Source organism: Panthera tigris, chromosome C1 (assembly GCF_018350195.1).
Source record: "Panthera tigris isolate Pti1 chromosome C1, P.tigris_Pti1_mat1.1, whole genome shotgun sequence".
NCBI lineage: Eukaryota > Metazoa > Chordata > Mammalia > Carnivora > Felidae > Panthera > Panthera tigris.
Genome location: NC_056667.1, coordinates 200,935,938 through 200,961,249, shown reverse-complemented (window position 1 = coordinate 200,961,249; position 25,312 = coordinate 200,935,938). Strand labels below are relative to the sequence as shown.

At 48.1% G+C, this 25,312-nt stretch overlaps 1 protein-coding gene across 5 annotated transcripts; it reads right to left on the bottom strand.

Annotated features, from left to right (window-relative positions):
- Positions 1 to 451: 451 nt before the first annotated feature.
- PLCD4 (phospholipase C delta 4) lies at positions 452 to 24,838 on the bottom strand. 5 transcript variants are annotated; one of them, XM_042995344.1, is made up of 17 exons: positions 22,691 to 22,857; positions 21,847 to 21,938; positions 19,421 to 19,474; positions 19,121 to 19,279; positions 17,604 to 17,832; positions 16,337 to 16,466; positions 15,277 to 15,508; positions 10,822 to 11,023; positions 8,895 to 9,039; positions 7,869 to 8,021; positions 4,943 to 5,137; positions 3,529 to 3,624; positions 3,231 to 3,387; positions 2,774 to 2,890; positions 2,387 to 2,559; positions 1,714 to 1,849; positions 452 to 1,371 (listed from the first exon to the last, which is right to left on the bottom strand). In XM_042995344.1, the coding sequence occupies exons 3-17, from the start codon at positions 19,440 to 19,442 to the stop codon at positions 1,037 to 1,039; spliced, it is 2,481 nt and encodes an 826-aa protein (XP_042851278.1). In that variant the 5' UTR covers positions 19,443 to 19,474; positions 21,847 to 21,938; positions 22,691 to 22,857; the 3' UTR covers positions 452 to 1,036. The 5 variants fall into 5 exon arrangements, with proteins under 5 accessions (XP_042851278.1, XP_042851279.1, XP_007086191.1 ...); XM_042995345.1 differs by lacking the exon at positions 21,847 to 21,938 and having other exon boundaries at positions 452 to 1,143; positions 1,222 to 1,371; positions 22,691 to 22,854; XM_007086129.3 differs by lacking the exons at positions 21,847 to 21,938; positions 22,691 to 22,857 and adding an exon at positions 24,148 to 24,838.
- Between the last annotated feature and the right edge of the window lie 474 nt (positions 24,839 to 25,312).

Genomic DNA, 25,312 nt, shown 5'->3' with positions numbered 1-25,312 from the left:
CAGGTTTATTTCAGCATCTGTCCTCAGCCTGGCTCAGCAGCGACACTAGAGTTAAAGTACAAGGTAGTGTGAAATGCAGATGACTTGGGGGAATGGGGGCTGGTGTGAATCTCTAATCCAGACCTTACAATGACTGGATGATTAATCATCTACACTGGGACACACTGGGAAAATGAAAGGGTACTTTTAGTAATTATGCTGGGACAACAGATGTAAACCAGGATGATTCCAGTTATAAACCTCAGCAGGGTTGGGATCACATACCCTTTGTCTCCTCCTTTTGCCCTTAGAAGCTATACTAATGAACCTTTCTACATTATGTAGCACATGCAGGGGCCCCTGGAAATTTCTTATTTTCCTACCCTTTCCCTAGCCCACCTGTCTACCTGAATGTCTCCCAACCTTCATACTTCCTCTTGCCCGACAGTGACAGACCATACTCAAGCACAACTGGGGAGAAAAGCTCTGTTTATACAAGTGGGACTAGGGAAGAGCAGTCCAGTGGGGACTCGGCTGTGGAGTGTTCTCTTAAGAGTCCGTGTAGTCTTGGGGTCAGGTCTCCTTCCCCAGCCTTTGCCTGGGGAACCTGGAGGATTGGTCTATCCTTTCCTTGGCTCTGAGCTTTAAGGAAGTTAGTGTGGAGGGGATAATGCCTCTTGGTGTTTCTCTGCTCCAAGCCATCTCTGGGTTTCTGGTGGCAACCATCGTTTGAGCCAGGGTTGATGAAAGAGATTCATCCTTTGGGACTGAGGTATGGGATTGAGGCTGTGGCAAGAGGAAGGAAGTCCAGCGGAGAGTATGCGAAGAAAGGGGCAGAAAAGATACCACAGGTGGAAAAACGAAGAAAGGGAAGAGAGAGAGAGTGAAAGATCAGGTCCTAGATTTGCTTGTTAGGAAAGGTGAGGTAATTTTGTGCTTAGGAATGCACAACCCAAAACCTGGTTTTTACCACCTCTGTTTGCCTTCTGGAGCATCCTTCCAGGTTTTTCTTACCGTCTCAAGCCAGCGCACCCACCCTTCCCAAGAAGTGCCCGCCTTAGGATTCATCCCCCTCTAGTCCTTCCCGGATGCAGATATGCACAAAGATGGAGGCTGGATGGAGGCTGGTGCCGTCCTTGGAGAGTAGGTGTATGTGGCGGTAGCCTGGAAAGGGGCAGGAGGACAGCATTAGGAAGGGAGCCGGAGCTGGACCGCTGGCCAGGGCTTGGGGGACCGGCCCACCTTGTTGCATGCAGGTCCAAGGAAGTGTGTACTGCCCAATAAAGTCGTGTCGGGTTTTCCAGTTGTAATCATTTACCACAAAACGCAGCAGGGCCAGTTCAGGCACCAGGACCTGGAAGCATAGTGTCTGCCCCCAGTATGGATTAAAACCTGAAGAGGGGGTGAAAGACGGTGGGAGTGAAGGGACAGATCATTGGCAGTTTTCTTTAACCCCATCCTGGGCCACTGTGATTTTCAGAGCGATCAGTGTGAGGGAGTCGAGGTGAGGCAATGGAGGCCCAGAGTGGGTGAGCAATTTGCCCACACTGTCAGAGCTTATAAGTAAGGGGCCAGGACTCAGACCCAAGATGTCCGAGCCCTTCTTTGTCCCGTTCTACACTGCTCCTCTTGGGGGTGGGAGAGGGGTGGTGACCAGGACTGTGCTTCATGGAGGGCAGCATGGTAGGAAAACGGCCATGTTCCTCCTCTCCCCCCAGCACTGCCCAGTCTCACCATTGTTCTCCACATAGTTCGTCTCTTGCCGGGTTGTGTCTGGGCGGACACCGAAGATTTCAACTCTCACCAGTGGATCCACAATGGACCTCTCTTTAGTCATGTCCTCCTTGGGGAGTTGCTGACCACTGATCACCTGTAAGCAGGACTTGGAACCTCAATAGTTCCTGTTCCCAGCCCCGCTCCAGCTCACTCTTACACCCAGGGGAGGGGGGCGGGGGTACACAGGACCTTGCGCTACGGCTTCTGGATTTGGGTAATACATTCTCTTCTAGTAATCTACCTGCAATTTAAAATGCATCCAAGTAGAAATTTAACAAGGTTTGGAAGCAGGTATGTTAACGTCAGCAACCCCTTTCCTGCATTTACTCTGCACCAGACATTGTTGTAGGCACTTTATGTTAATCAAAACAACCCTGTGAGGTGGGTGGTATCATACCCCCATTCTGCAGGTGAGGAGCCAGAGGTTAAGGAACCTGCCCAGAGGTACACAGCCCGTGAATGGACTTGAACCGAGGCAACTGTCCCCAAAGACCACACTGTTCACAGTTGGGCTGTGCTGCCTCGTGAGGAATTCACCCATCACGCTCCCACCAGGCCCAGCCATCTCCTCCCCCTGCTTCTATCCCAGCTACCCTAGGCTCTGCCTGACAGTTTCTCCTCTCCAAGGTACCTGGATTAGGAGGGTCTGGGCTTTGAAAGGGCTGATGGGCCTCTCTGGGTGGAAGGAACTCTGGGTGTCACGCAGGAAGTCTGGCTTCAGCACATAGCCACAGCCACCGTTCTGGCGGAAGAGCCCATCACAGATGTCCATCTCCAGCCCCGCAGTCTGCACATTCATAGCCACTGAGAGCCCCAGGAGAATAGGAAGGAAGGATGTATCTCAGGAACCATCTAGGCCCTCTTTCAGGGGAGTAAGGAAATGTGTTGGGTAGAAGAGGGCCTGCTGGGAACACCCCCTTAGCATCTTTCTCAGCCTAGCACACTTCAAGCATTCCCCGGCCCTCTTGCCACCTGTGGCCCTTCCCCTCCCTCCTCCTTGTCCCTGCTGCCCCCTCACCCATCTGGCAACCCGCATTCCAGAGTTCCTGGGGGTTGTAGTTGGACGAATCTGTCCTCAGGCCACTGGGATACACACGGCTTAACTGCCAGGCGTTGTGCTGCACAAACGCATTGCCTGCAAAAGGGATATAGTAGGGAGATGGCAATGGAGTGTATTCCACCACTTCCCTGGCCCCAGGTACTTCACTCTTGTGCCCAGAACCTCACAAGGCCAGCTCCGGAAGGCTTCACCATGCCTCTCTGTTCCATCCTGACCCGTCTCCCCAGGTTCCCTATCCCTGGAGCCATGAGCCCACTACTCATAACTCCTGTCCCTGTGCCTACTCTGAGGAGTTTCGTAGCTCCCTCGTCTCTCCTTTGTCCCTTTGTCCTCTTTCTTGGGACTCATCTGCCTGCCCAGCAGCCTGACCCTACTCATCCCAATTCCCTCCCTGGCCCTTCCTTTCGGTCCTGACCAGCCTCTTTGATGAGGCTCTTGGCCTTGGTTTCAGAGAAAGATGATGTCTCATAGAAGCGGTAGTGCTCCCTCGAGTGAGTGAAGCTGTGGAATGAGACGGCCTTCAAGTAGACAACCAGGGCAGAGAGGGATGGACACATGATGGGTTTGCATTTCTGGAAAAGGAGAAAATAGGAAGATGAAATTGAACCCTCAGCGATCTGAGAGGAAGGGGCCGGTGGCCAGGATCTGAATTTCCCCACCCAGCCTGAGCCTCTGCCCACTGCCTCCCCATTGCATTCCCCCTCCTGCCTCACCTGCTTGGGAAAGAGAAGGGACTCATGCTTGGAACTAGGAGCCTGAACCATAATCTGACAACAGATAGGCGTACAAAACGGCGGACACATCACAACCTGGGGATGGGAATGGGAATAAAGGCAGTCTACATACACTGATGGGACTGGTTTCAACTTCTGGGCTTAAAGGGTCTGCTCTACTGTTACTTTCTGGGCAACAGGTTTGTAATGATTTTTAAGCAGAGGGGTGTCATCCTCCCTACCTCTCATCTTTTAAAACAATAGTGAATTTTGGTCAAACCCAGACAGATGCAAGGTATGCAAATGGGCATGGAAGTCACACCTGGAAGGATGTGAGGGTCCCAGAGTAATAGCGTTACATTTGTCTCCTGAATTCCCATTTCCTTCCCTGGACATGGTAGCAGGTTAGACACCACAGCCCCAGAGAGGACAGGGTAAGCCAGCAGTTAGTCAGCTAAGTCAAGGAAGCGCATGAGAAGGAAATGCAGGCTTCAAACCAGGATCTTGGCGGACCCACCAATGGCACCCCTTCCCCACAGGGAGTTGGACCACCTTGGCACAGCCTTCTTGAAGCTTTCGCCTTCCCTGACTTTCTGTTCCTTCTTTTTGGTCATTTCCGGCCCCTTCTCAGAGTCACCTTTTCCAAGAAGCTTTCTCTAAGCTCATTTTAGATGAGGCCACAGGCGTCCCTCCACTAAGCCCTACTTACCCAATACAGTAGAGCGTGTTTTTGTCCTCTTTCTCTCCCTCCCTCCCTCCTTTCCTCCCTCCCTCCCTCTCCTCTCCCTGCTCTCCCCACACCAGTGGTTTTCAATCTGGCCTTTAAGAAGATTGAGAATTAGTACAAAGATGTCTCAGGAGGGGCGCCTGGATGACTCGGTCAAGCATCTGACTTCAGCTCAAGTCATGATTTCTTGGTTCGTGGGGTCAAGCCCCATGTCAGGCTCTGTTCTGATGGCTCAAAGCCTGAAGCCTGCTTTGGATTCTGTGTCTTTCTCTTTTGCCCCTCCCCGACCTGAGCTTGCTTGCTCTCAAAAAATGAACATTAAAAAATGGTTATTTTAAAAAGATATCTCAGGAGTCAGCGGGGGGACCCAGGAGAGAGCCAAATAGGTGCTCCACCTAGGACAGCTCCACATTTATCTCTTTTGTATACGGAGCACCCGTATAAGATTTCATTCGAAAAAGATTTCATGGCCCAAAGAAGTTGGAAAGCCACTGCAATCTCTCTCTCTCTCTCTCTCTCTCTGACCATATATAGTGGTGCCATCTCTACACCTCGTTTTCTGGGGGTAAGGGGCGTTTTGCTCCTTGGCTCTCCACCTTGCTTGGCTCTAGTCTCTCCACACACGAACTCAGCTTATGGTACAGACCGACCCAGTGCTAGAGCGGAAAGACCACCCTCCTGGCCCACCTTGTCCTTCTTTTTGTCCTTACTGCGGGGGCTCAGCTCCTGGGGCTCAGACTCAAACTGGGCCTCCAGCTCTGGCTTAGCCTCCTGCTCTCCCTCCAGTTGAGACTCCAGCACTTCCTCCTCTTCCTCTTCCTCGAGGTCCTCCTCAAGGGTCTGTAGCTTCTTCCCCTTCACCAGGATCTTCCTCCTAAGTTCCTGGGGGTGGAAATGAAGGGACTTGTTTACTTGTCTGCTCTGGGCCCCTCCTGGGGACCATGCAGTGCCCACTGCTCTGATGGGACCACCTCAAAGACAGGGGAAGTGGGTGGTCAGGAGTGCCCATGGTGGGGGGCGGGGCGCTGCATGATACATACAGTAGGGATTCCCTATCCTTAAGCCAACTTGTAACATCCCTATCCATTTGGAAAACAATACATGGGACCCCTACCTCACATTTGAAGATTTCTCCCAGATTAAAGATTTAAATGTAAAGAACTAAGAGTATCAGAAAAAAATAGAGAATCTTTTTGAATAATCTTTCAGTGGGAAAGCCTTTAGAAACAGGAAGTGGAAAAAAGAAGAAAAAAAAAACAGGAGATGAAAACTCAGAAGACATAAAAAAGACGGGCAGATTTGACTACATAAAGCTTCAAATCCCCAATAGGGCATGGGGCGCCTGGGTGGCTCAGTCGGTTGAGTGTCCGACTTCGGCTCAGGTCATGATCTCACAATTTGTGGGTTCGAGCCCTGCGTCGGGCTGACAGCTCAGAGCCTGGAGCCTGCTTCGGATTCTGTGTCTCCCTCTCTCTCTGCCCCTCCCCCACTTGTGCTCTGTCTCTCTCTCTCTCTCTGTCAAAAATAAATAAACATTAAAAACAAAATCCCCAATAAGGCAGAAGATGCAATAGTCCAAAAGCAAAGACTGCAAAAACAGATATTTTCCAAAGCATTTATATCTTTAACATTTAAAAACTTGTTATAGGGGCACCTGACCGGCTCTGTTGGGAGAGCAGGGGACTCTTCATCTCAGGGTCGTGAGTTCAAGCCCCACATTGGGCATGGAGCCTACTTAAAAATAATAAAACAAACAAACAAACAGGGACGCCTGGGTGGCTCAGTCAGTTAAGCATCAGACTTTGGCTCAGGTCATGATCTCATGGTTCAAGTGTTCGAGCCCCACATTGGGCTCTGTGCTGACAGCTCAGAGCCTGCAGCTCACTTCGGATTCTGTGACTCCCTCTCTCTCTGCCCCTCCCCTGCTGACGCTCTCTCTCCCTCTGTCTCTCCTAAATAAATAAATAAATAAATAGTAAGTAAATAAATAAATAAAACCGCAACTACAGTTTCTTGCTTAGGAATCATCTCTGTAAAACAAACAAATTTGTTATGTATCAACAAAGATTACAAACCCAGGGTGACCTGGGGTTCCTGGGTAGCTCAGTCAGTTGAGTGTCTAACTCTGGATTTTGGCTTGGGTCATGGGATTGAGCCCCAAGTCAGACTCCATGCTGAGCATGAGTCTGCTTAAGATTCTCTCTCTCTCTCTCTCTCTCTCTCTCTCTCTCTCTCTCTCTCTCTCTCCCTCTGCCCCTCCCTACCCTGTATGAGCTCTATCTAAAATAAAATTTAAAAAAAGATTATAAACCCCAATAAAAGTGGGTAAATAATATAAATTAATCCAAAAGAAGAAAATATAGACCTTTCTTTTTTAAAAACTTGAACTTTTCTTTCTTTCTTTTTTTTTTTTTTCCACATTTGCCACTCTGAATCATCTCACTACTGGAGTTGTTTGTAGTCATTCTCTTACACTGTTGGTTGGAATGCAATTTGGTTTTTTTCCTCCGGGGGCAACTTGGTAATAATTACCAAAATATCAACATGCAAACTCTCCAACCCAGCAATTTTACTTCTAGAAACCCATCTCACAGAAAGAATAAATGGACAAAGCTGTATGTAAAAATGAAAACTTAGCAACAACCTGAATGATTACCATTTACTGGTTGAATAAACGATGGTTCATAACAGAAAATAGAATACCACATAGGAAATAGAATAGCTATTAGAAGGAGCAAAATTATACATGAAAAGACATCCATGATATATACGGTATGTGAAATATAAAAGGGATATAGAAAAGGACCCCATGCACGTTTTTAAAAACATAAATATATATACACACACATGTTTATATAAGCATTTAAAAAAAACTATTGACAGGGCACCTGGGTGGCTTAGTCGGCTAAGCTTTCCAGCTCTTGATTTCAGCTCAGGTCATGATCTCAGGGTCGTGAGATCGACCTCGGATCAGGCTTACTGTGGAGCGTAGAGTCTGCTTGGGATTTTCTCTCCCTCTTTCTCTGTCCCTCCTCCACTCATATTCTCTCTCTCTCTCTCTCTCTCTCTCTCAAAATAAATGAACCTTAAAAATCTATTGACAGCTGTTTTGGGAGAGGCTGAGATTATGGTGGGGGACTTCCCTTTCTGTATATTATTTGTATAGTCTACAATAATTATGAACTATCAGGAAAAAAAAGATATTTCCATTGAAAAAAGAAATAAGTAAATAATTGATTTAAAATTTAGAGAACTATAAACAATTCTGTATTCAATTGTATTTTTTAAAAATTAAAATTGTTGGGACATCGGGTCATGGTATTGAGCCCCACGCTGGGCTCCACGTGAGTGTGGAGACTGCTTGGGATTCTCTCTCTCTCTCTCTCTCTCTCTCTCTCTCTCTCTCCTTCTGTCCCTCTCCCCTGCTCATGTTCTTTCCCTCTCTAAAATAAAAATTTTTTAATTAAAAAAAAGTTGTCTCCAAGATATTAAAGAGAAGGATAATCCATCTGAGGGTGAGGAGAAGGGAAAGGAGGGGCATGGAGGAAGGAGCCGAGATGGGGAGGGTATGGAAGCCACGGTAGAGCCCGGGCTCGGGGAACAGGGCGCCTACCTCAGGCGAGGGCAGTTGAGTGGGCAGCAGCCCGTCCAAGGTTGTGCTCAGCAATTGCTCCCCCAAGATCTCAGTCAGATGAAGCGCCATGACCTGCTGCTGCTCCCACGTGCAGTGGTTCTCCAGGGACAAGATGACTGGGTAGTCTGATGTCTGATAGGGAAGGGAGGGGACGCTGGAGCCAGAGTTCTATAGCCTGTAACTTCCTTGCATCTCCAGGCCTCCCCTGGTGACTCACTCAGCGGAGTACCCTGATGGCTAAACTCCTCTGACCCGATTCCAGGTGTCAAGGAGGTCTTTCTGGGTCTGGGGCCCACCCCATGTTTAAAAGTCACTGTTGGGGGAGCGCCTGGGTGGCAGAGTCGGTTAAGTGCCCGACTCTTAATTTCGGCTCAGGTCATGATCTCACGGTTGGTGAGTTCAAGCCCAGTGTCAGGCTCCAGGCTAATAGTCTGGAACCTGCTTGGAATTCTCTCCCCGCCCCTCTTCTGCCTCCCTGCTACTTGTGCATGCTCTTTCTCTCTCTCAAAAAAATAAAAATAAAAATAAATAAATAAATAAATAAGAAGAAAAATTAAAAAGTCATTCTTGGGATCCCAAATCTGAGACTTGTACCAGGTCTGACCCAGGTCCCTCTGGGACCTTTGAGTGTTTAGCCTCAGAGTGGGAAGGCTAGGCCATTCCCCTAACTATGTGCTCATGTGACACTCTCATCTCCCGATTCCTCTTTCCCCCAGCCCTACCCACCATCTTCTCTGCTTCCTTATCCACCCTCTCCCAAATAGGTGACAGTTATTCAAGGTACTAGTTACTGACCTCTAGCAATAGCCTCTCTGACTACTAATTACTGGTGACATACCCAACCCTTATTCATAATCCCTTAATATTCGCCTGATGTTTCAGTTACACATATATGCTATTTGATATGACCTCCCCTGGATCCCTCTACCCTCTGCAGATCCAGAGCCAGCCGCTCCTCCCTCAGATCATCTTCCCTCACCAGTATGCTCATCCCGGGGCTCCTACCTGGAAGGCGTACTGTGCTACAGTGGCCACGACATCTTTGAACGGGATGCGGGAGGTCAGGGTGTGTCCATGGTAAACGATAGGCTCCCCACTAGGTCCGTCCCATATATCCACCTCCACACAGCGGCACCCCCTCTTCAGGGCCCTGCAAAAAACCCCAAACACCAAGAGACAGAGAGGTCAAGGTCTCCTCTTCCGACTAGGGACCCTTACCCACTCTGGAGAGAACAGTGCTCGGTGGCACTTATCTGTTAAGACCCTTTCATGCTACATCTCCGTGGGCCTTTCTCTGTCCACTGGAACACTGTTACAGCTCTCACCACCTCCACCCCCACCCCCCACCCCCAGCCCACCTAACTCACAGGCTGCCTTCAGCAAGTCATCACATATTGCCTCATGATGCTTCTGGTGTTCTGGTTGTGTACCGTTCTGCAGCCCCTGAGTTATTTAAACTCTTAGGAAATTTGTTTGTTTGTTTTTACATTTATTTATTTTTGAGAGACAGAGAGAGACAGAGCACAGGTGGGGGAGGGGCAGCGAGAGAAGGAGACACAGAATCCAAAGCAGGCTCCAGGCTCTGAGCTGTCAGCACAGAGCCTGACGTGGGGCTGGAACTCACAAACTGCGAGATCATGACGTGAGCCAAAGTCGGATGTTTAACCCAACTGAGCCACCCAGGCACCCCTATTTGTTTGTTTTTATTTTTTATTTTTATTTTTTTAAATTTTTTTAATGTTTATTTATTTTTGACAGAGAGAGAGAGAGAGAGAGAGCATGAGTCGGGGAGGGGCAGAGAGAGAGGGAGACACAGAATCCGAAAGAGGCTCCAGGCTCTGAGCTGTCAGCACAGAGCCCGACGTGGGGCCTGAACTCACGGACAGTGAGATCATGACCTGAGCTGAAGTTGGACGCTCAACCGACTGAGCCACTCAGGTGCCCCTATTTGTTTGTTTTTAAAGTAAGCTCTATGCCCAACATAGGGCTTGAACTCACGACCCCAAGATCAAGAGTTGCATGTTCTACCAACTGTGCCAGCCAAGCACCCCTCAAACTCTCAGTAAATTTATACTTTATTTTCTCTACTGAATGTCCTGGGGCAGAAACAATATATTTCACTAATCTTTGTATACCCTGAAGCTGCTAGTTCAGTTGCTGGCACTGTAAGTCAAGATATCTTGACTATTCAATCTAACCACAGATAATCACAATAAAAGCAGATACCACTTATTAGCTATTAACACGTGGATTATCTCATTTAATCCTCACAACTCAGGGGGAGCCGGGGTGGCTCAGTCGGTTAAGTGTCCGACTCTTGATTTCAGCTCAGGTCATGCATGATCTGAGGTTCGTGAGATCGAGCCCCACATCGGGCTCTGTGCTGACAACGTGGAGCATGCTTGGGATTCTCTGTCTTCTTCTCTCTGCCCTGCCCCTGCCCCTGCCCCACTCAAAAATAAATAAATAAACATTTTAAAAAGTCCTCACAACTCAGAATAGGCATTGTTATCATCCCTATTTCATAGAAGGGGAAACTGAAGTACAGAGGGGTTAAGTACTTAGAATCAGAGTACCAAGCTCTGAGAGAGCTAGGATTTGACCTCAAATGGTCCGACTCCAGAACATACGTTTCTAACTTCTATGCACTACTGCTTTTGTGTAACATTTACTTTATTTGTTCAAAATAAACCTGTCAGGACCTCTGGGTTCCAGGAGCATTTCACAGCCTATGAAAGAGAAAGCAGCTCTATATACCCATAGAGTTTCAATACTAGTCTCCTGTCAGTCTTCAACATGTCCTTCAAGTCTCCCAGGGATCCATGGATCCTCAGCCCCAAGCCCCCCCCCCCCAGGACATCTTCTCAATCCCTGTTAGCTACTGAGAGCACAGATGGCCCCTTCTCATGAGCTGGAGCCCTTCCCGCTGCACCGTATATATCCTTCGACGCTGCTCTGGCCACAAAGCTGGTCCCCCACTAGGTAGGTGTTGTGAGAGGAGTTGATATAATAGTGGTTCAGGGGTTGAGTCATATCCTGGTAGATGGGGAGGCAGGCTGGGTTGAAGACATCGCCATCCTTCGAGCAGAGGTAGCTGAGGAAGCCATCCAAGCTCAGCACATGTCGCACTTTGCCTAAGGTGGGGAGCAGGGGAATGCCAGAGTGAGAAGCTCTGAGTGAGAGCATCCCAGCACATCCCCAGCCCGTCTTTCACCCCACCCCCTCTTCCAGAGTCCTGACTTATAGGTGGTGTCCACTCCCAGCCTCTAGATCCCAAAATGTGCCCCACCCACTGTCACTTCGATCATCGCCACCCTCAGAGAAAGTTAAAGCTACAAGGAGAAACATTAAGATCATTCTAGTCCAGCGGTGCCTGGGTGGCTCAGGTGGTTGAGCATCCAACTCCTAATTTCGGCTCCGATCACAATCTCACAGTTGTGGGATTGAGCCCCACGTCGGGCTCTGTGCTGAGCTGGGAGCCTGCTTGGGATTCTCTCTCCTTCTCTCTCTGCCCCTCCCCCACTCATGGTCTCTCTGTCTCTCTCAAAAATATATAAGCTTAAAAAAAAAAGTATTAGTTAAAAACAAATCATTTTAATCATTCTAATCCAGTGCTATCCAATAGAACTTTCTGCAATGATGGAAATGTTCTATTCTGTGCCATCCAGTATGGTAGCTTCTAAACACATATGGCTACCGAGCACCTGAAATGTGGTTGTGTGACTGAAGAACTGAATTTAAAATTTTGATTCTAGCTAATTATTATTTTTTAAGTTTTAATTTATTTATTCTTTTAAGTAATGTCTACACCCAGTGTGGGGCTTGAACTCATGACCCCGAGATTAAGAGTCCCATGCTCTTCCAACTGAGCCAGCCAGGCACCCTGATTTTAGTTAATCTAAATGTAAATAGTCACACAGAGCTCATGGTTACCATAATGGACAGCATAGTATTCAGTGCAAAGGGTTAATTTTATAGATGGGGAAGCTGAGGACCAGAGAGAAACAAAGTCAAAGACTCAGTGGCATGACCGAGGTACCTGTGGTTTATTCCCTGGGCTGCGTAGCTGCTGCCGACCATGACCTGAGGGTTTCTTCCTATCATCAATTCTTAGATGGTATTTTGAAAAGTATTTGTCCAATATCACCTTACACTACACTTTCTTTGATGGTAGGGTCCTGTCACTCCTTCCATAGCCCTCACCCATCTCAGCATGGGCTTCATACAATACCAACAATGACAACTAATACTGAGCACTTATACCTGGGACGTTCCATGCAGCATCTCTCTTAATGCTCTCACCGACATGATGAGGCAGATATAATATAACCCGCCCTGAGAGGTTAGGTAACATAACTAGTAAGTGAAGGAGCTGGGATTTGAACCCAGGCAGCCAGGTGTCTGAGCCACACCCATATCACTGGGCTGTGCCATCTCACTGAGGTTAACAACACTGCAGGGGGGGTTCTCTTGGGAGGCCAAACAACTTGACTCTAATGCCCAGCTTCCTTGCTCCAGCTTTGACAAGGCCTAGAGATGGAGAAAAGCAGTGGCAGGAAGTCAGGCAGGAAGTTTTCTTCTTGACAGTAATAACTTAAATCACGAGGGTAAATCCACAGTTGCCAGATACTTCTCATGTTCATCATTTCATTCGGTAACCAATTATTTTACAAATGAGCAAACCATGTCTCACTTTGCCCAGGGCTACTCAGTTAGTAAGAAGTACGGTGGGGAAGAGGAGAAAGCAGGCAAAAACCTCTCTGACCTCGGCTGCAGCAACTTCTAACTCAACATGTCTCTGGAGGCAAGGGAAACAAAAGCAAAAATGAACTATTGGGACCTCATTAAGATAAAAAGCTTCTACATGGTGAGAGAAACAATCAGCAAAACTCAAAGGCAACTGACAGAATGGGAGAAGATACTTGCTAACAACATATCAGATAAAGGGTTAGTATCCAAAATCTATAAAGAACTTATCAAACAATCCAGTGAAGAAATGGGCAAAAGACATGAATAGACACTTGTCCAAAGAAGACATCCAGATGGCCAACTGACACATGAAAAATGCTCCACATCACTCATCATCAGGGAAATACAAATCAAAACCACAATGAGATACCACCTCACACCTGTCAGAATGGCTAAAATTAACTCAGATGATGACAGATATTGGCGAGGATGTGGATCTCTTTTGCATTGTTGGTGGGAATGCAAGCTGGTGCAGCCACTCTGGAAAACAGTATGGAGGTTCCTCAAAAAACTAAAAATAGAACTACCCTATGACCCAGCAATTGCACTACTAGGCATTTATCCAAGGGATACAGGTGTGCTGTTTCGAAGGGACACATGCACCCCCATGTTTATAGCAGCAGTATCGACAATAGCCAAAGTATGGCAAGAGCCCAAATGTCCATCAATGGATGAATGGATAAAGAAGATGTGGTTTATATATCCAATGGAGTATTACTCAGCAATCAAAAAGAATGAAATCTTGCCATTTGCAACAACGTGGATGGAACCAGAGGGTACTATGCTAAGTGAAACAAGTCAGTCAGAGAAAGACAAATATCATATCACTCATATGTAGAATTTAAGATACAAAACAGATGAACATAAGGGAAGGAAAGCAAAAATAATATAAAAACAGGGAGGGGGACAAAACATAAGAGGTTCTTAAATATAGAGAACAAACTGAGGGTTGCTGGAGGGGCTGTGGGTGGGGGCATGGGCTAAACGGGCAAGGGGCATTAAGGAGGACACTTGTTGGGATGAGCACTGGATGTTATATGTAGGGGATGAATCACTGGACTCTACTCCTGAAATTATTATTGTACTATATGCTAACTAACTTGAATGTAAATTTAAAAATAAATAAATAATTTTTAAAAAGGAAAAAGAAAAAAAAAAAAGAAGTACAGTGGGGAATTGAGCCCAGGTCTCCTGGCTGATACGATGCTCTGCAGCCAGAGTATAGTAACTGCCAGGTGAACGCAGGGGAGGGAACATCCAGAAGGACCGGCAGTAGAATAAATGTAACTGATGTCTACCAGATCCTGCACTGGAAAGGGAAGATCCCACTTCTAAAGCCTCGGCAGTCTTCTTCTATTTAGTTTTCTGAAATGATTTCTTTATAGCCCCCTTTCTTCTCTGAGCATGAACAGGTATCTGGAATCAGCGATTCCAGCCCTTTCTGTTTGACTCTAAGTTCCATGAGGGCAGTGTCCTTGTCCAACCTCCTCCTGCTGTATTTCTGGTCCTGAGCCTAGGTCCTGGCCCATGACAGGTGCTCAATAAGCATTGGCTGACGTAGTGAGTGAACGAATGAATGAAAGGGCGTTGGGAGTTGAGACCTGGAAATGTGGGTCCCTTGTCCAGCTCTCGTTCATCTCATCTCTAATCCTCATGTTCCACAGAGGTATGAGGAAAGGGTCAAGTGACTCGGGTTTGAATCCTGATTCTTCCTCTCATTAGCTGTTGGCTTTGAGCAGCTCATTTGATCTTTCTAAACTCTAGTTCTCTTCTTTCGCACAACTGACTTAGTAACAGAACCCACTTCAACAGGCCATTGGAAGGATGAGGAGAGAAAAGGCATGTAGCAATGTTGGCACATGACGGGATACTTAGCAGAAGCTGAATAAAGATTATGCTTCTGATTTACAAGGTTGTAGGGAGGACTAAATGAAGCAAGTGATGTGAAAGTGCCTTGTAAATCACCTATTATTAATGTCAGTTCCTGCTATTCTGAAGGGCATGGAGGGCAGGGAGATGTCCACTGAAGGGGCAGGGAGAAATGTCTGAAGGCAGAGGGCGTATGTTAGTGGTGCTTACTAAAAGCTAGGTGACTGGCCTCCTCATCACGCCCCCTCAGCCAGGGACTGACTAGCTTCCTTCCCCAGGGGCTTAGCGACTCAAGAACCACTCGGAGAATTTGGAGAGCTCAGGAAAGGGCAGAGACCCAGCACTTAAAGAAACAACAAACAGGGACCATGAAGGAGCTAGAGGAAGAGGAATCATATGTGCTAGAGGAGAAGCCAAGGCAAGAGGACCAAGGATCTCCCTTTTCCCCTGGGGACAAACGTTGATACCAGGAAGAACTTATTCTGAAAGTGAAGCAGGAGCAGAGTGGAAGAGAGGGGACTTAAGGAAGGGTCTTCCTCTGGAGAGATCCAGCACGATGGGAGACTCCTGTCTTACTTGGGAAGGAAATCGCTGCTCTCCTTCCCAGGGAGTGGTTGAATGAGAGGAAAATGATAGCACAGGGACTGGCATACGGGTAGACTCAGCCTTCCCTGAGCTAGGCAGAAGGCAGCTTGGCTCTGGACCTTTGTAATCCTGGTCCCCCTCCCCGCCCCATGACCGGTGCCTCTCCACCCTCTGGCCCTCTTACCGCTATCTGAAGGCTCATAGCGGTCGATGAGTTCCAGAGCAAGGTCTGAAGCTCTTTCTCCTTCTTTCTGCTCCTCTCGGAGGAAATCCACAAATTCCAGCAGGGTCAGCTTCTGCCCATCAGCTGAAAAGTTTTCAAACACTTCCTGCACCTCAGGGCGCTTAGTCAACGCCTTATAGAACTCTACAAATTCTTCTCCTTCCAGAGTCCCAGACTGGGATGTGTCTGCTGCCTGCAAGAGAGGGTTTAGAGGACTGTGGACAAATCCTTTTAAGAGCAAATTTTATGGCTTCAACTTGCCTTGTAAGGGCAATCTTACTGACAGATGGATACAAACACATTTCCACAGTATGCCCACAGAACTCCTGACATTTAGTGTTCATAGAAGACACTTTGGTAAGTAAAAAGCAAAATGGCAGCCACACCATTTGCTACTAGAGAAAAACTTCAATTAGAAAGAGTGAAATCCCCCCCAACAAGGTCAAAAGATCCCTCCTCCTATTTGCTCACATTCCAGTTGGAGTTTTCCATTGATACCAGGCACCTGTGAAATTCTGGCTATGGACAGAGAGGTCCTTGAGCTACGACATAGTAATGTATTGTTTGCCTTTCATAAGATTATGAATCATCTTTCCTTTTTTAAATTAATTTATTAAAAAAGATTTTTTAAGTTTATTTATTGTGAGAGACAGAGTGTGAGCAGGGAAAGGGCAGAGAGAGAAAGAGAGAGAGGGAGAGAGAGAATCCCAAGCAGGCTCTACACTGTCAGTGTGGAGCCCGATGCAGGCCTCGAACTCACAAACTGTGAGATCATGACCTGAGCTGAAACCAAGAGACAGATGCTTAACTGACTGAGCCACCCAGGTGCCCCATGAATCATCTTTCTAAGAAGACCGAAGGGTAAGAAGCATGCCCGACACTTTCCATCGAGCCTGGCATAGTGGTAGGGTGCATAGGAGAGATTCAACAAAGAGCGATGCTGGATGGGGCCAGAGTACTTCTGGCCAACTGAGAATGTGGCCTTGCCTGGCTTCTGAAAACCCTTCCCCAAAAGACTCACTTGGAAAAGCTGCAAGGCATATTCCTGGTCCATTTCCACATTCATCAGGTGTAGTAACCGCTGGACCTCTGGGAAACTCATGCGACCATCCTGGTTCTTGTCTCCACGCTGGAACCAGTCACTCAGCCACCCAGGTGTGAGTCAAGGCAAAAGCACCATGTGTGTGTCTGTGTGTGCAGATGAGTGTGCATGTTCATCCACTGACACCTTCTCCCCTATCATCTTCCCAGTCTCTCCTCCATGGCCAATGCATTTTCCACATTAGCTGCCAGAATAATCTCCCCAGAGATCTATCTTGTCCTTGCATGGCTTACGTGCCTGCAGGGGCCTCCCTGTTGCCTGCAGAAAGGAGCCCAAGTTTCTTAACATAGATGAAGGTCTTCACCCCCATGAGCTGGCCCCCACCCATCTTCTCGCCACACCTCTATCCTCCCTGTACTTTGGCCAGACTTAGCAAACCCCCCACTCTCTGATGTCCCACTCTCCCTCCTGCTCTTCAATGTTCTATGTCTGGGCCTTTACTCATGCTATTCCCTCAGGCAGGAGAGCCTTTCCCTCCTTCTTTATGTTCAAATTCTACTCCTTTTCAAGGCTCGGCTCAAATGCAACTTCCTGCCTAACGTTTTCTTAGAGCTCTCTTAGCTAGAATTAAGTATTTCTCCTTCCTTTGAACACCCACAAATAATCTAAGTCCCCTAACACTTCTAAGATACTTAGGTTACTTACACAATTCCATTTTTTTTCCAACGACCAAAACAATGCCTGAGTCTCACTGATCTTTGTACTTCTAAAGTGTGGTATAGTGACTGACACCTTCTGCTTAATAAATGGCAAATGAATGAATGAATGAATGAATGAATGAGTAAATGAATGAACAAACTGGCATGGAAGGTGAATACAATCTAGGAAACCTGAATCAGTCAACACCACTAAAGCTGCTTCCCAGTCCTATGCCAGCTAATGCCACTGGGATCTTCTGTTCAGCTCTCAAGATCAGTACCTTGTTTGGCCTTTTGCCTCTCACTGTCCCAATCCTGAAGGGCCTAACTTCTGCCCACTCTCTGCCTGGCTGTTTTTTGCTGTCCCAAGCCTCCATTACTCCTCCAATATCCTCTGCCTCATATTGGCCTGAGCTGCCCTTGCCCACCCCAACTGGACTCTTAGACCCCCCTATCCCTACATGCCCCGCACCCACCCCCCCCCATCCTTAGCCCTGCAGCTCCTTCAGTGACCCCTGGTCCCCACTCTGACTCCATCCTGCTGATACTGGTCCAGCCGCTCCTTTTGGTCCATGCTGGTGACAAAGTCCACCAAATGCTGGAGCCCCTGCATCCATATCTGGGCCTCCTCAACGCTGTTGGCCACCAGGTCCAGGTTGGAACGGCGGCCATGGAAGACGATGGTGAAGCCCTGCTCCAGGGGGAACTCCTCTGCCAGGCTGCGCAACAGCTCAGACTCATGGCCCTCACGCACTGTCTCCACATCAGAGATTGAGACTGCCGGAGAAGAAACGAGTGGGGCACTGAGGAAGAGAATCCACCAAATTGCAGGGGCTAAGGGTCAAGGACCAGTACTCCCTTCCTCTCTGTGAAGCCATAGGGAAGAGGAACTCCAACCTCCACAGGATGAAACCCCTGAATCCTTAGTACAGGGAGATGCAGACCCCTGGGATTCAAGATTCCCCATGAGTCACGGCCATTTTCATAGGCAGCATGGTAAGGGGCCTGTGCTGGGAGTGGCAAGACCTGGCTTTTGGCCACCAGCTGGCAGTGTGACACAGACCAAAATGACTTAACCCCTCTGTGCTCTCATCTGAAATAAGGGGTGGTCCCTTCCGTGGCCGGGCCACAGAATGTCTCAGGTCCTTAGACTCTAGGGGACAGGGCTCTAAACCCCCTTTACCAACATCCTGCCTTATCTCCTCTCTGAATTTCAGCTCCCATGTAGAGGCATCACAGGAGGACTGTCAGGGCTGACAGAAGGAAACACTCTTGAAGTATACATAGTAGCAGTTACACCGAATCGTGATGTGCCCAAATTCAATTCCCCTGTTCCAGGTTTGAGGGCTTCCTCTTTCCAGATGTCTAGGGGAGAGCCAGAGAAATTCTTCCACCCCCTTTCCTCAGCTGGAGGTGGTGTGGCTGGTGAATTTTGATTATATCTCTAAAGCAGACTCTCTTAGATGTGTCCTGTGATCAGATTTTTAGAGGGTTCATAAGGCATCTCTGGCCAATAGGATGCACACTGCTATGTTGCATTTATGATTTTTAAAAATATTCATCATTGTGGCTAATGCATTAAATGCATCCTGGCTTTAGGTCCCATGCTAGGTGCTTTATACATGAACTCATTTAGTCCCTGTAACCATCTAGGCAGGTAGTGTTTAATCCCTATTTTGCAGATGAGGAAACTGAAGCTTAATTTAAGTAACTTGTCCACTCAGCTAGAAAGCTGCAGAGCAAGGGTTTTAATCCAAGCAGCCCGATGCCTGAGATCATGCCTTAATTTAATAGTAATAAAATATAACCTGTGATTTATTGAGCCTTATTATATGCTAGGGCTCTCCTAAGCCCTTTACATGCAATAACTGGTTGAATCCTCATAAATAGCCTTACGAGGCAAGTGCTGTTATAATTTCCACTTTGTAGGCTAGGAGAGAGACACAAGAGGGACAGCACAAGGACACATTGTAGGATCCCGGTCCCTCCCCTGCTCTCTAGCTGCTGGCCTCTTCAGAGTCCTGTCTACCCAGCACGCCCACCCCTAGCTATCCACGTGACTCACAGCTGGGCTTGGCCTTGCCTCCTGCCTGCCGGGCATGCCAGACTGTCATGCCATCATCCTGAAGTCTGAAGTATCTTAGTTTCTTCCAGCTTTTGGACCTCACCTTGCGCGCCAGCATGCCTTTCTGCATCAGCAGCACATCTTGATTGATGGGCAGCCCTGGGCCAGGAGAAGAAGGGGCTGGGTGGGTAGCTGGCAGGGAGGGTGGAGGGCCAGGAGGAGCTCTTGGGACAGGGGTCCAGACTCCTCCCCTTCCCTGGGCTGTGTCCCCAAGCCCTCCTCTCCTGCTGGGGTACTCACGGCCTTGCATCAAGGACACCATCGCCTACTGCTCCACAAGCTGGTGCCAGTCACCTAAAGGAGCAAGGAGGAACAAAAAGCTTTGGGTTAATACTGGTGGTCTTAGAATAATAGATCAAAGGAGGAAGAGAAGGAAACCAGTGTGCCCTGACTGGCCACTATGTGCTAGGCACCTCGTCTACAGACCCTTCAGCTCTTTTTACTTCCAGTTCGAGTTTGTTAGACTCTGAGGCTTAGAGAGGCTAAGAAACCTGCATCAGATCACATAAGATTCAGAATTTAAAGCCAAATATGTCTGATTCCAAAGCCTCTGCTGTTTCCCATAGCCAGCTCCAGAGAGGGCTACACCAGAGCTTTCTGCCCAATACCCCACATTCCGCTGGGTAACCTGCATCACCCTTCTTAGCTCCTGATTATTAGGGACTACCATCAAGCTGGCTGCCCCCTTTAAGAACCTGGAATCTCTCTAGATCCTAGTCTTCTCTTCTCCAGATGGAATCACCCCAGCTTCTCTATCTTGGGAGCCCTCTCCACGCTCCTGTACAGATCAACCAGCTCCTGGGGACCAGGGCAGAGCATCTCTTTTGTCTCTTCTGTGACACTTAGTGCCATACTTGCAAAATAAGCCATCTCCTTCTGCCTTCACACAGTAAAGCATATTTTATACTCCTTGGCCTAACAGTTATTCTCAGTTTAATGGACCAGGTAAGTTATGTAGTCTCAGAACTGCATTTTGTTACATTTTTTTAATGTTTATTTATTTTTGAGAGAGAGAGAGAGAGAGAGAGAGAGACAGACAGACAGACAGAACGTGAGTGGGGAAGGGGCAAAGAGAGACAGAGATAGAATCTGAAGCAGGCTCCGGGCTCTGAGCTGTTGGCACAAATCCCGACATGGGGCTCGAACTCACGGACTGTGAGATCATGACCTGAGCTGAAGTCAGACGCCTAACCGACTGAGCCACCCAGATGTCCTAGAACTGCGTTTTCAAGTCCTCTCTACCTACTAAAAAAGATAACCTTCTTTAAGATCTATGCTAATTTAGGACCTGGGTAGGGAACAACAAACTTCCCTTGAAAAGAACTAGAAGACTTGATACGTAGCCCCTATAAGAAATTATCAACTCTTGACGAAATCTTTCTGGAACTGGCAAAGTTCATGAAGCATAAAGCTCTATGCTTTGTATAAGCAAAGGAGCTGCACTTGAATAGAATTGTTGTGTTTTTTAATTGATAAGTTAAAAGTTTTGACAATGGTGAGTATCTAAAACCTGAAAAGCATCTCTAAAATCAGTCAGATAGTGCTCCATTAAAACATCGTGAAGTTCAACTCCCTATATTTCATAAATGAAAAGCAGAAGTCCAGAAATGTGATGTGACTTGTCTCAGGTCACATGGCCTATCAGTGCCGTATCTCTGTTTAGTTGGAAGAGCCTATAAATCTTTAGGGAAAATGTGGGGGGTCACTGAAAATACAGCTTCCCTGACTGTAGGACCCAAAGCTGAAGTCCAGGAATGTGATAGACACAATGAAGGCTTCTTTCCTTCCTTCCTTTCTAAAAAAAATTTTTTTAATGTTTATTTATTTTTGAGAGTGACAGAGAGAGCACGAGCTGGGGAGGGACAGAGAGAGGGAGACACAGAATCCGAAGCAGGCTCCAGCCTCCGAGCTATCAGCACAGAGCCCGACACGGGGCTGGAACTCACGAACTGCAAGATCATGATCTGAGCCAAAGTTGGACACTCAACCGACTGAGCCACCCAGGAGCCCCTCTTTCTTTTTTAAAGTAGACTCCACACCCAGTGTGGAGCCCAACATGGGGCTTGAACTCACAACCATAAGACCAAGACCTGAGCTGAGATCAAGAGTCCGATGCTTAACCGACTGAGCCACCCAGGCGCCCCTACAGAAGACTTTCTAAAGGACTAGCGAACATGCAGGGGCCCAGAGGGAGAGGAGAAGGTTGGCAACCAATCCATATCTAAGTGGGAAGGACAACTTGAGGCAGCTCTCAGGAGAGACAGAACCCCGAGACAGTTCCAAAAAGCAAAGGTTTTGCTGGCTGAAGCTGAATATGTGAGCCTGGATGAGACCAGAAGAAGCCTCTGGATGGACAAAGGGGCCCAGAGTGCTTCACGAGAGGCAGAAAAACAGCTCTGCTCTTTTGGGTGGTGATGCAGTCTGGAATCTGAGGCTTGCAAAAGCCGAACGAAGACTGAAGTAATAGGTGCTCTCCTAAATGTCTCAGGTCCTCCCTCAGACTCTAGGGGACAGGGATCTAATTCCCCTTTGCCAACATCCTGCCTTCTCTCCTCACTGAATTTCAGCTTCCATGTCTGGGGCATAGGGACTCTGGGATGGGGTGGGTCTCAGCCCTGGGAAAAGACAGAATTACCTTCCCTTACACCTGTGTCCAGAAGCCTCACCAGAATGTCCTGAAACATGGGAAGCCCACAGGAAGCCTAAGCTCCAGTGCTGGGACACTCCTAGTTTTGAGCCTATCTCCTCTCAAATGAGCCTTAGGAAAAAAAAAAAAAAATTCTTTTTAAGTAGTCCAACACAAGGCTCGAACTCACAACCCTGAAATCAAGACCTGAGCTGAGATCAAGAGTCAGAAGCTTAACTGACTGAGCCATCCAGGTGTCCCTCTTTGGAAATTTATCCAAGGCTTTTTGTCAGACTCCTCCAACCCCAGGGCTTGCCTTGCTCTTCCAATTCTGCTCCCATTCCTGACTCGCTATTTGAAACCTAGATCCAGGCAACATGTGGCCATACGAGGGCCAATTCCAACTCAGGGAGCCCCAGGATATCAGAACTGGGCTTCATTTTATAGAGAAGGGGACTGAGGACTAGAAAGATTAACTGAACTGCCAGAGTCATCGAATGAATTAACTAAATAGCATAAGTGGGACTAGAACCATGGTTCCATATGTCCAGCTTGGAGATTTCACCAAGGCTCTGCCCTTAGGAAGGGTTTTGTCTCAGAAGCAGGTTAGGGCAGGGCTACGAATCCATGGGGGACATGGGCGTTTTGTCTTTCCTCTCTGTCATCTTCTGCCTCCACCATGTCCCACTTAGTAGCCTTTCTTTTCTTTCTTCCAGTTTCTCTCCTCCCCCATCCTGACACCTTCATTTTCCCTTCCCTCAGCTCACCCTTCTCTCCTGTTCCTGTCTGCCTCCCTACTTGCCTCCTTGTCAGCCTCTCTGTGCTCTCCTTTCCTCCTCCTTCTCCCCGCCTCCCCCCTGTGTCCCCCCTCCCCCCAGGCTCACCTCTTCCTCTCTTTCTTTCTCTTCTAATTCCCAATACCTCTGGTTCTTGTCCCCTGTGGAGATTTTGAGACTGGGGTCCAGGAGGGAGGAGGACACTCAGGAGTGCACCCCCTCCACTCAGGCTCACTTTCTCCGTATCCTAGGAGACGGACTGAACACACTGCCCAGAGAACGCAACTTAGAACCCAGGTGTTCTAGGTGTTGCTGCTTCCTCTGGTGTTTGAAGGTAGGATGGGAAGGAAGGTCACAGCTGATGCAGGTGCAGTGAGGAAAGAAGGGACAAAGGATCGGAAGTGGGAGCAAGAGCAAGGTAAGGAACAGTGGAGGAAGCCCGAGAGGAGAGTAGGTCTTGACTGTTCACTCCTAGAGGTGAACGTAGAGATCCTCGAGGCTGCAGATAATTACCTCTACAATACAGAGGAGAGAGCAGAGATGCAAAATAAGGTCGGAAGTGGCCAGGGCTACAGAGTAAGATTTGGTCCTCAACCTACAGGTGGCTTATGTCACCTAGAGATGGACTTTGCCAGGGGTGCCAATAGTGCCAAAGGCATGACAGTGAAATTCAGGGTGTCTCAGGGCCCTCTGAGGGGCAGGAAGGAAGAGAATCATTTGTCCACTCTCTTGCTTCTGAGCAGAACTATTGCCTGAACTCATTCATATAAAGAGGACAGAATGGCTCTGGTCATAGGTCATAGCTCGCAGAATGTTAGAGCTCGAAGAATTTCATAACTCATCTAACCCACAGGTTCCTGGCTATATCACTATCCCTAGGAGTGTCTTAAAATAGAGACTCCTGAGCCCCACCCCAAATCGGCCAGATCAGAATTCGAAAGGATGGGGCTCAGGAATATTTATTGTTAAAAAGAACCCCCAATACACAAGCAAGTCTGGGAAACCCTGAATTCCTATCCCAGCTCAGGAAGCTGCTGTCCAAAGTCACAGAGCTAGTTAAAGGCAGAGTTGGGACTAGAAGCAGGTGCGTTTCCTAGCACAGCACTTGGGCATGCCAACAAACTGCCCTGGCCCATCGAGCAGGCTAAGGACATGTACGGACTCAAACCTGGGTTCTTTCTAAGGAAATCTCCTAACTCTATAGTTTCTATACTCTTCCCTGGGTCTTTGGTAATCCTCAACATTCTGTTAATGCATATATGCTAAAGCATGGTTACTCCAGTTCTCTCTTCCCTTACAAGGGTGGGGCTCAACCCTGAGTGTCAGCCCTGGGTGGCTAAGAGGTCCCCATATAAAGGGCTGACTGCCACAGCCAAGGAGGAAAATTGTAAATCAAAGGGGATGAGCTAGGGAGAACCAGGAGGTGGGAGCCTTGGAGATCTGTTAGGGCTAAGGAGTCCGGGGTACAATTTAATCAGGGTGGATAAGCATGTGGGGGGCAGAGGCTGGGACTCAGGCAGCGCACAGCTTGGAGCAGAGGCTAGTTAGAGCCTTGGGGCCCTTACCGCGAGCAGGAGAGCAGTCCTGTCTGTGAGCTCTGCGACGCCCTCTCCTGTGGGACGAGGAAACCCAGCTGGGTTCTTGTGCTCCTCTCGCTGCTCCGCTGGCTTCCTCCCCTTTTCTACTGCAGTTTGCTGCTGTGACTGGCAGACTTGCAGCCAAAGAGAAGGAGTAGGGTGGGGAGAGGTGTGAGCTCTCTCCTTGGTCCAGCCCTTCCAACTCTTAAAGGCCCAGGACACGGGTCATCAGGAGGGAATATTGGGGGAGGGGTGGGTAGAGAGGGATTAAGGGAGGAGGAGCCTGGCTGCCCTTCATCTAGATGCCAGCCCTCACTGACCCCAATCCTGCAGTAGCTCTCAAAGTGAAACCCAAGGAGTGTCTGCGTGGCGGTGCTCCGTGAATCGCTGCTTTTCATTCCGCACAGTTTCTCCCTGCATGGTGAACGGCTGTCTCTGCCCTCATTTCATCTGGCTCCTTTCCAGGGTGTCTGCTCCACCGGCCTGCTTCTGTGTCTCTGCATCCCGCCTTGTGGGGCGCGCAGCCTAGCTCTGTGGCACTGGGAAAGGCAAAAAGAAATAGGATGGGAAAGGAGGAAGATGAGGAGAAAGGGAGGAGAGGAAAAGAGTGTCGAGGGACAGGTTAATATCTCTGACTATGTTTAGCCCTTGCTAAACATTGAAGGAATTGCACGCATAAATGCATCGAACAGTTCATTTGTTCTTCCTTTCCATGCTTCCTTTCCGTGCTTTCCATGCTATGAACACTTGTTCAGCGCCTCCAATGTGCAAGGACATGCATGCGCGTTTATAAAGATGTGTGTAGAGATGGCATGGACCTGTGGTACGTACGAATCAAGGGCAAAAAAGTGGAGCACAAGATTGGAGAGACACCCACAGGGAAAAGAAAGGTAATGAGCTTCTTGCAAGGTGAATGACTAGGTGGCTGAAATAGAAACCAACACTGAGGCAAGGGGACCAATTTAGGAATTGTAAAAGGCTTTATTAAAATGCGTTTTTTAAAAAAATTTTTTAATGTTTATTTTTGAGAGAGAGAGAGAGAGAGAGAGAGAGAGAGAGAGAGAGAGAGAGACGAAGACAGAGCACAAGCGGGGGGAGGGGCAGAGAGAGACAGTGAGGCACAGAATCTGAAGCAGGCTCCAGGCTCTGAGCT

Excerpts from the sequence above, each read along its gene's own strand:
- PLCD4 (XM_007086129.3), bottom strand. The coding sequence starts at position 19,442 with ATGGTGTCCTTGATGCAAGGCC. Across the intron at positions 15,509-16,336 it reads ATGCCTTGCAGCTTTTCCAA|GCAGCAGACACATCCCAGTC; the intron begins GTGAGTCTTTTG and ends CCTCTCTTGCAG. Across the intron at positions 11,024-15,276 it reads CTATGAGCCTTCAGATAGCG|GCAAAGTGCGACATGTGCTG; the intron begins GTAAGAGGGCCA and ends TCCCCACCTTAG.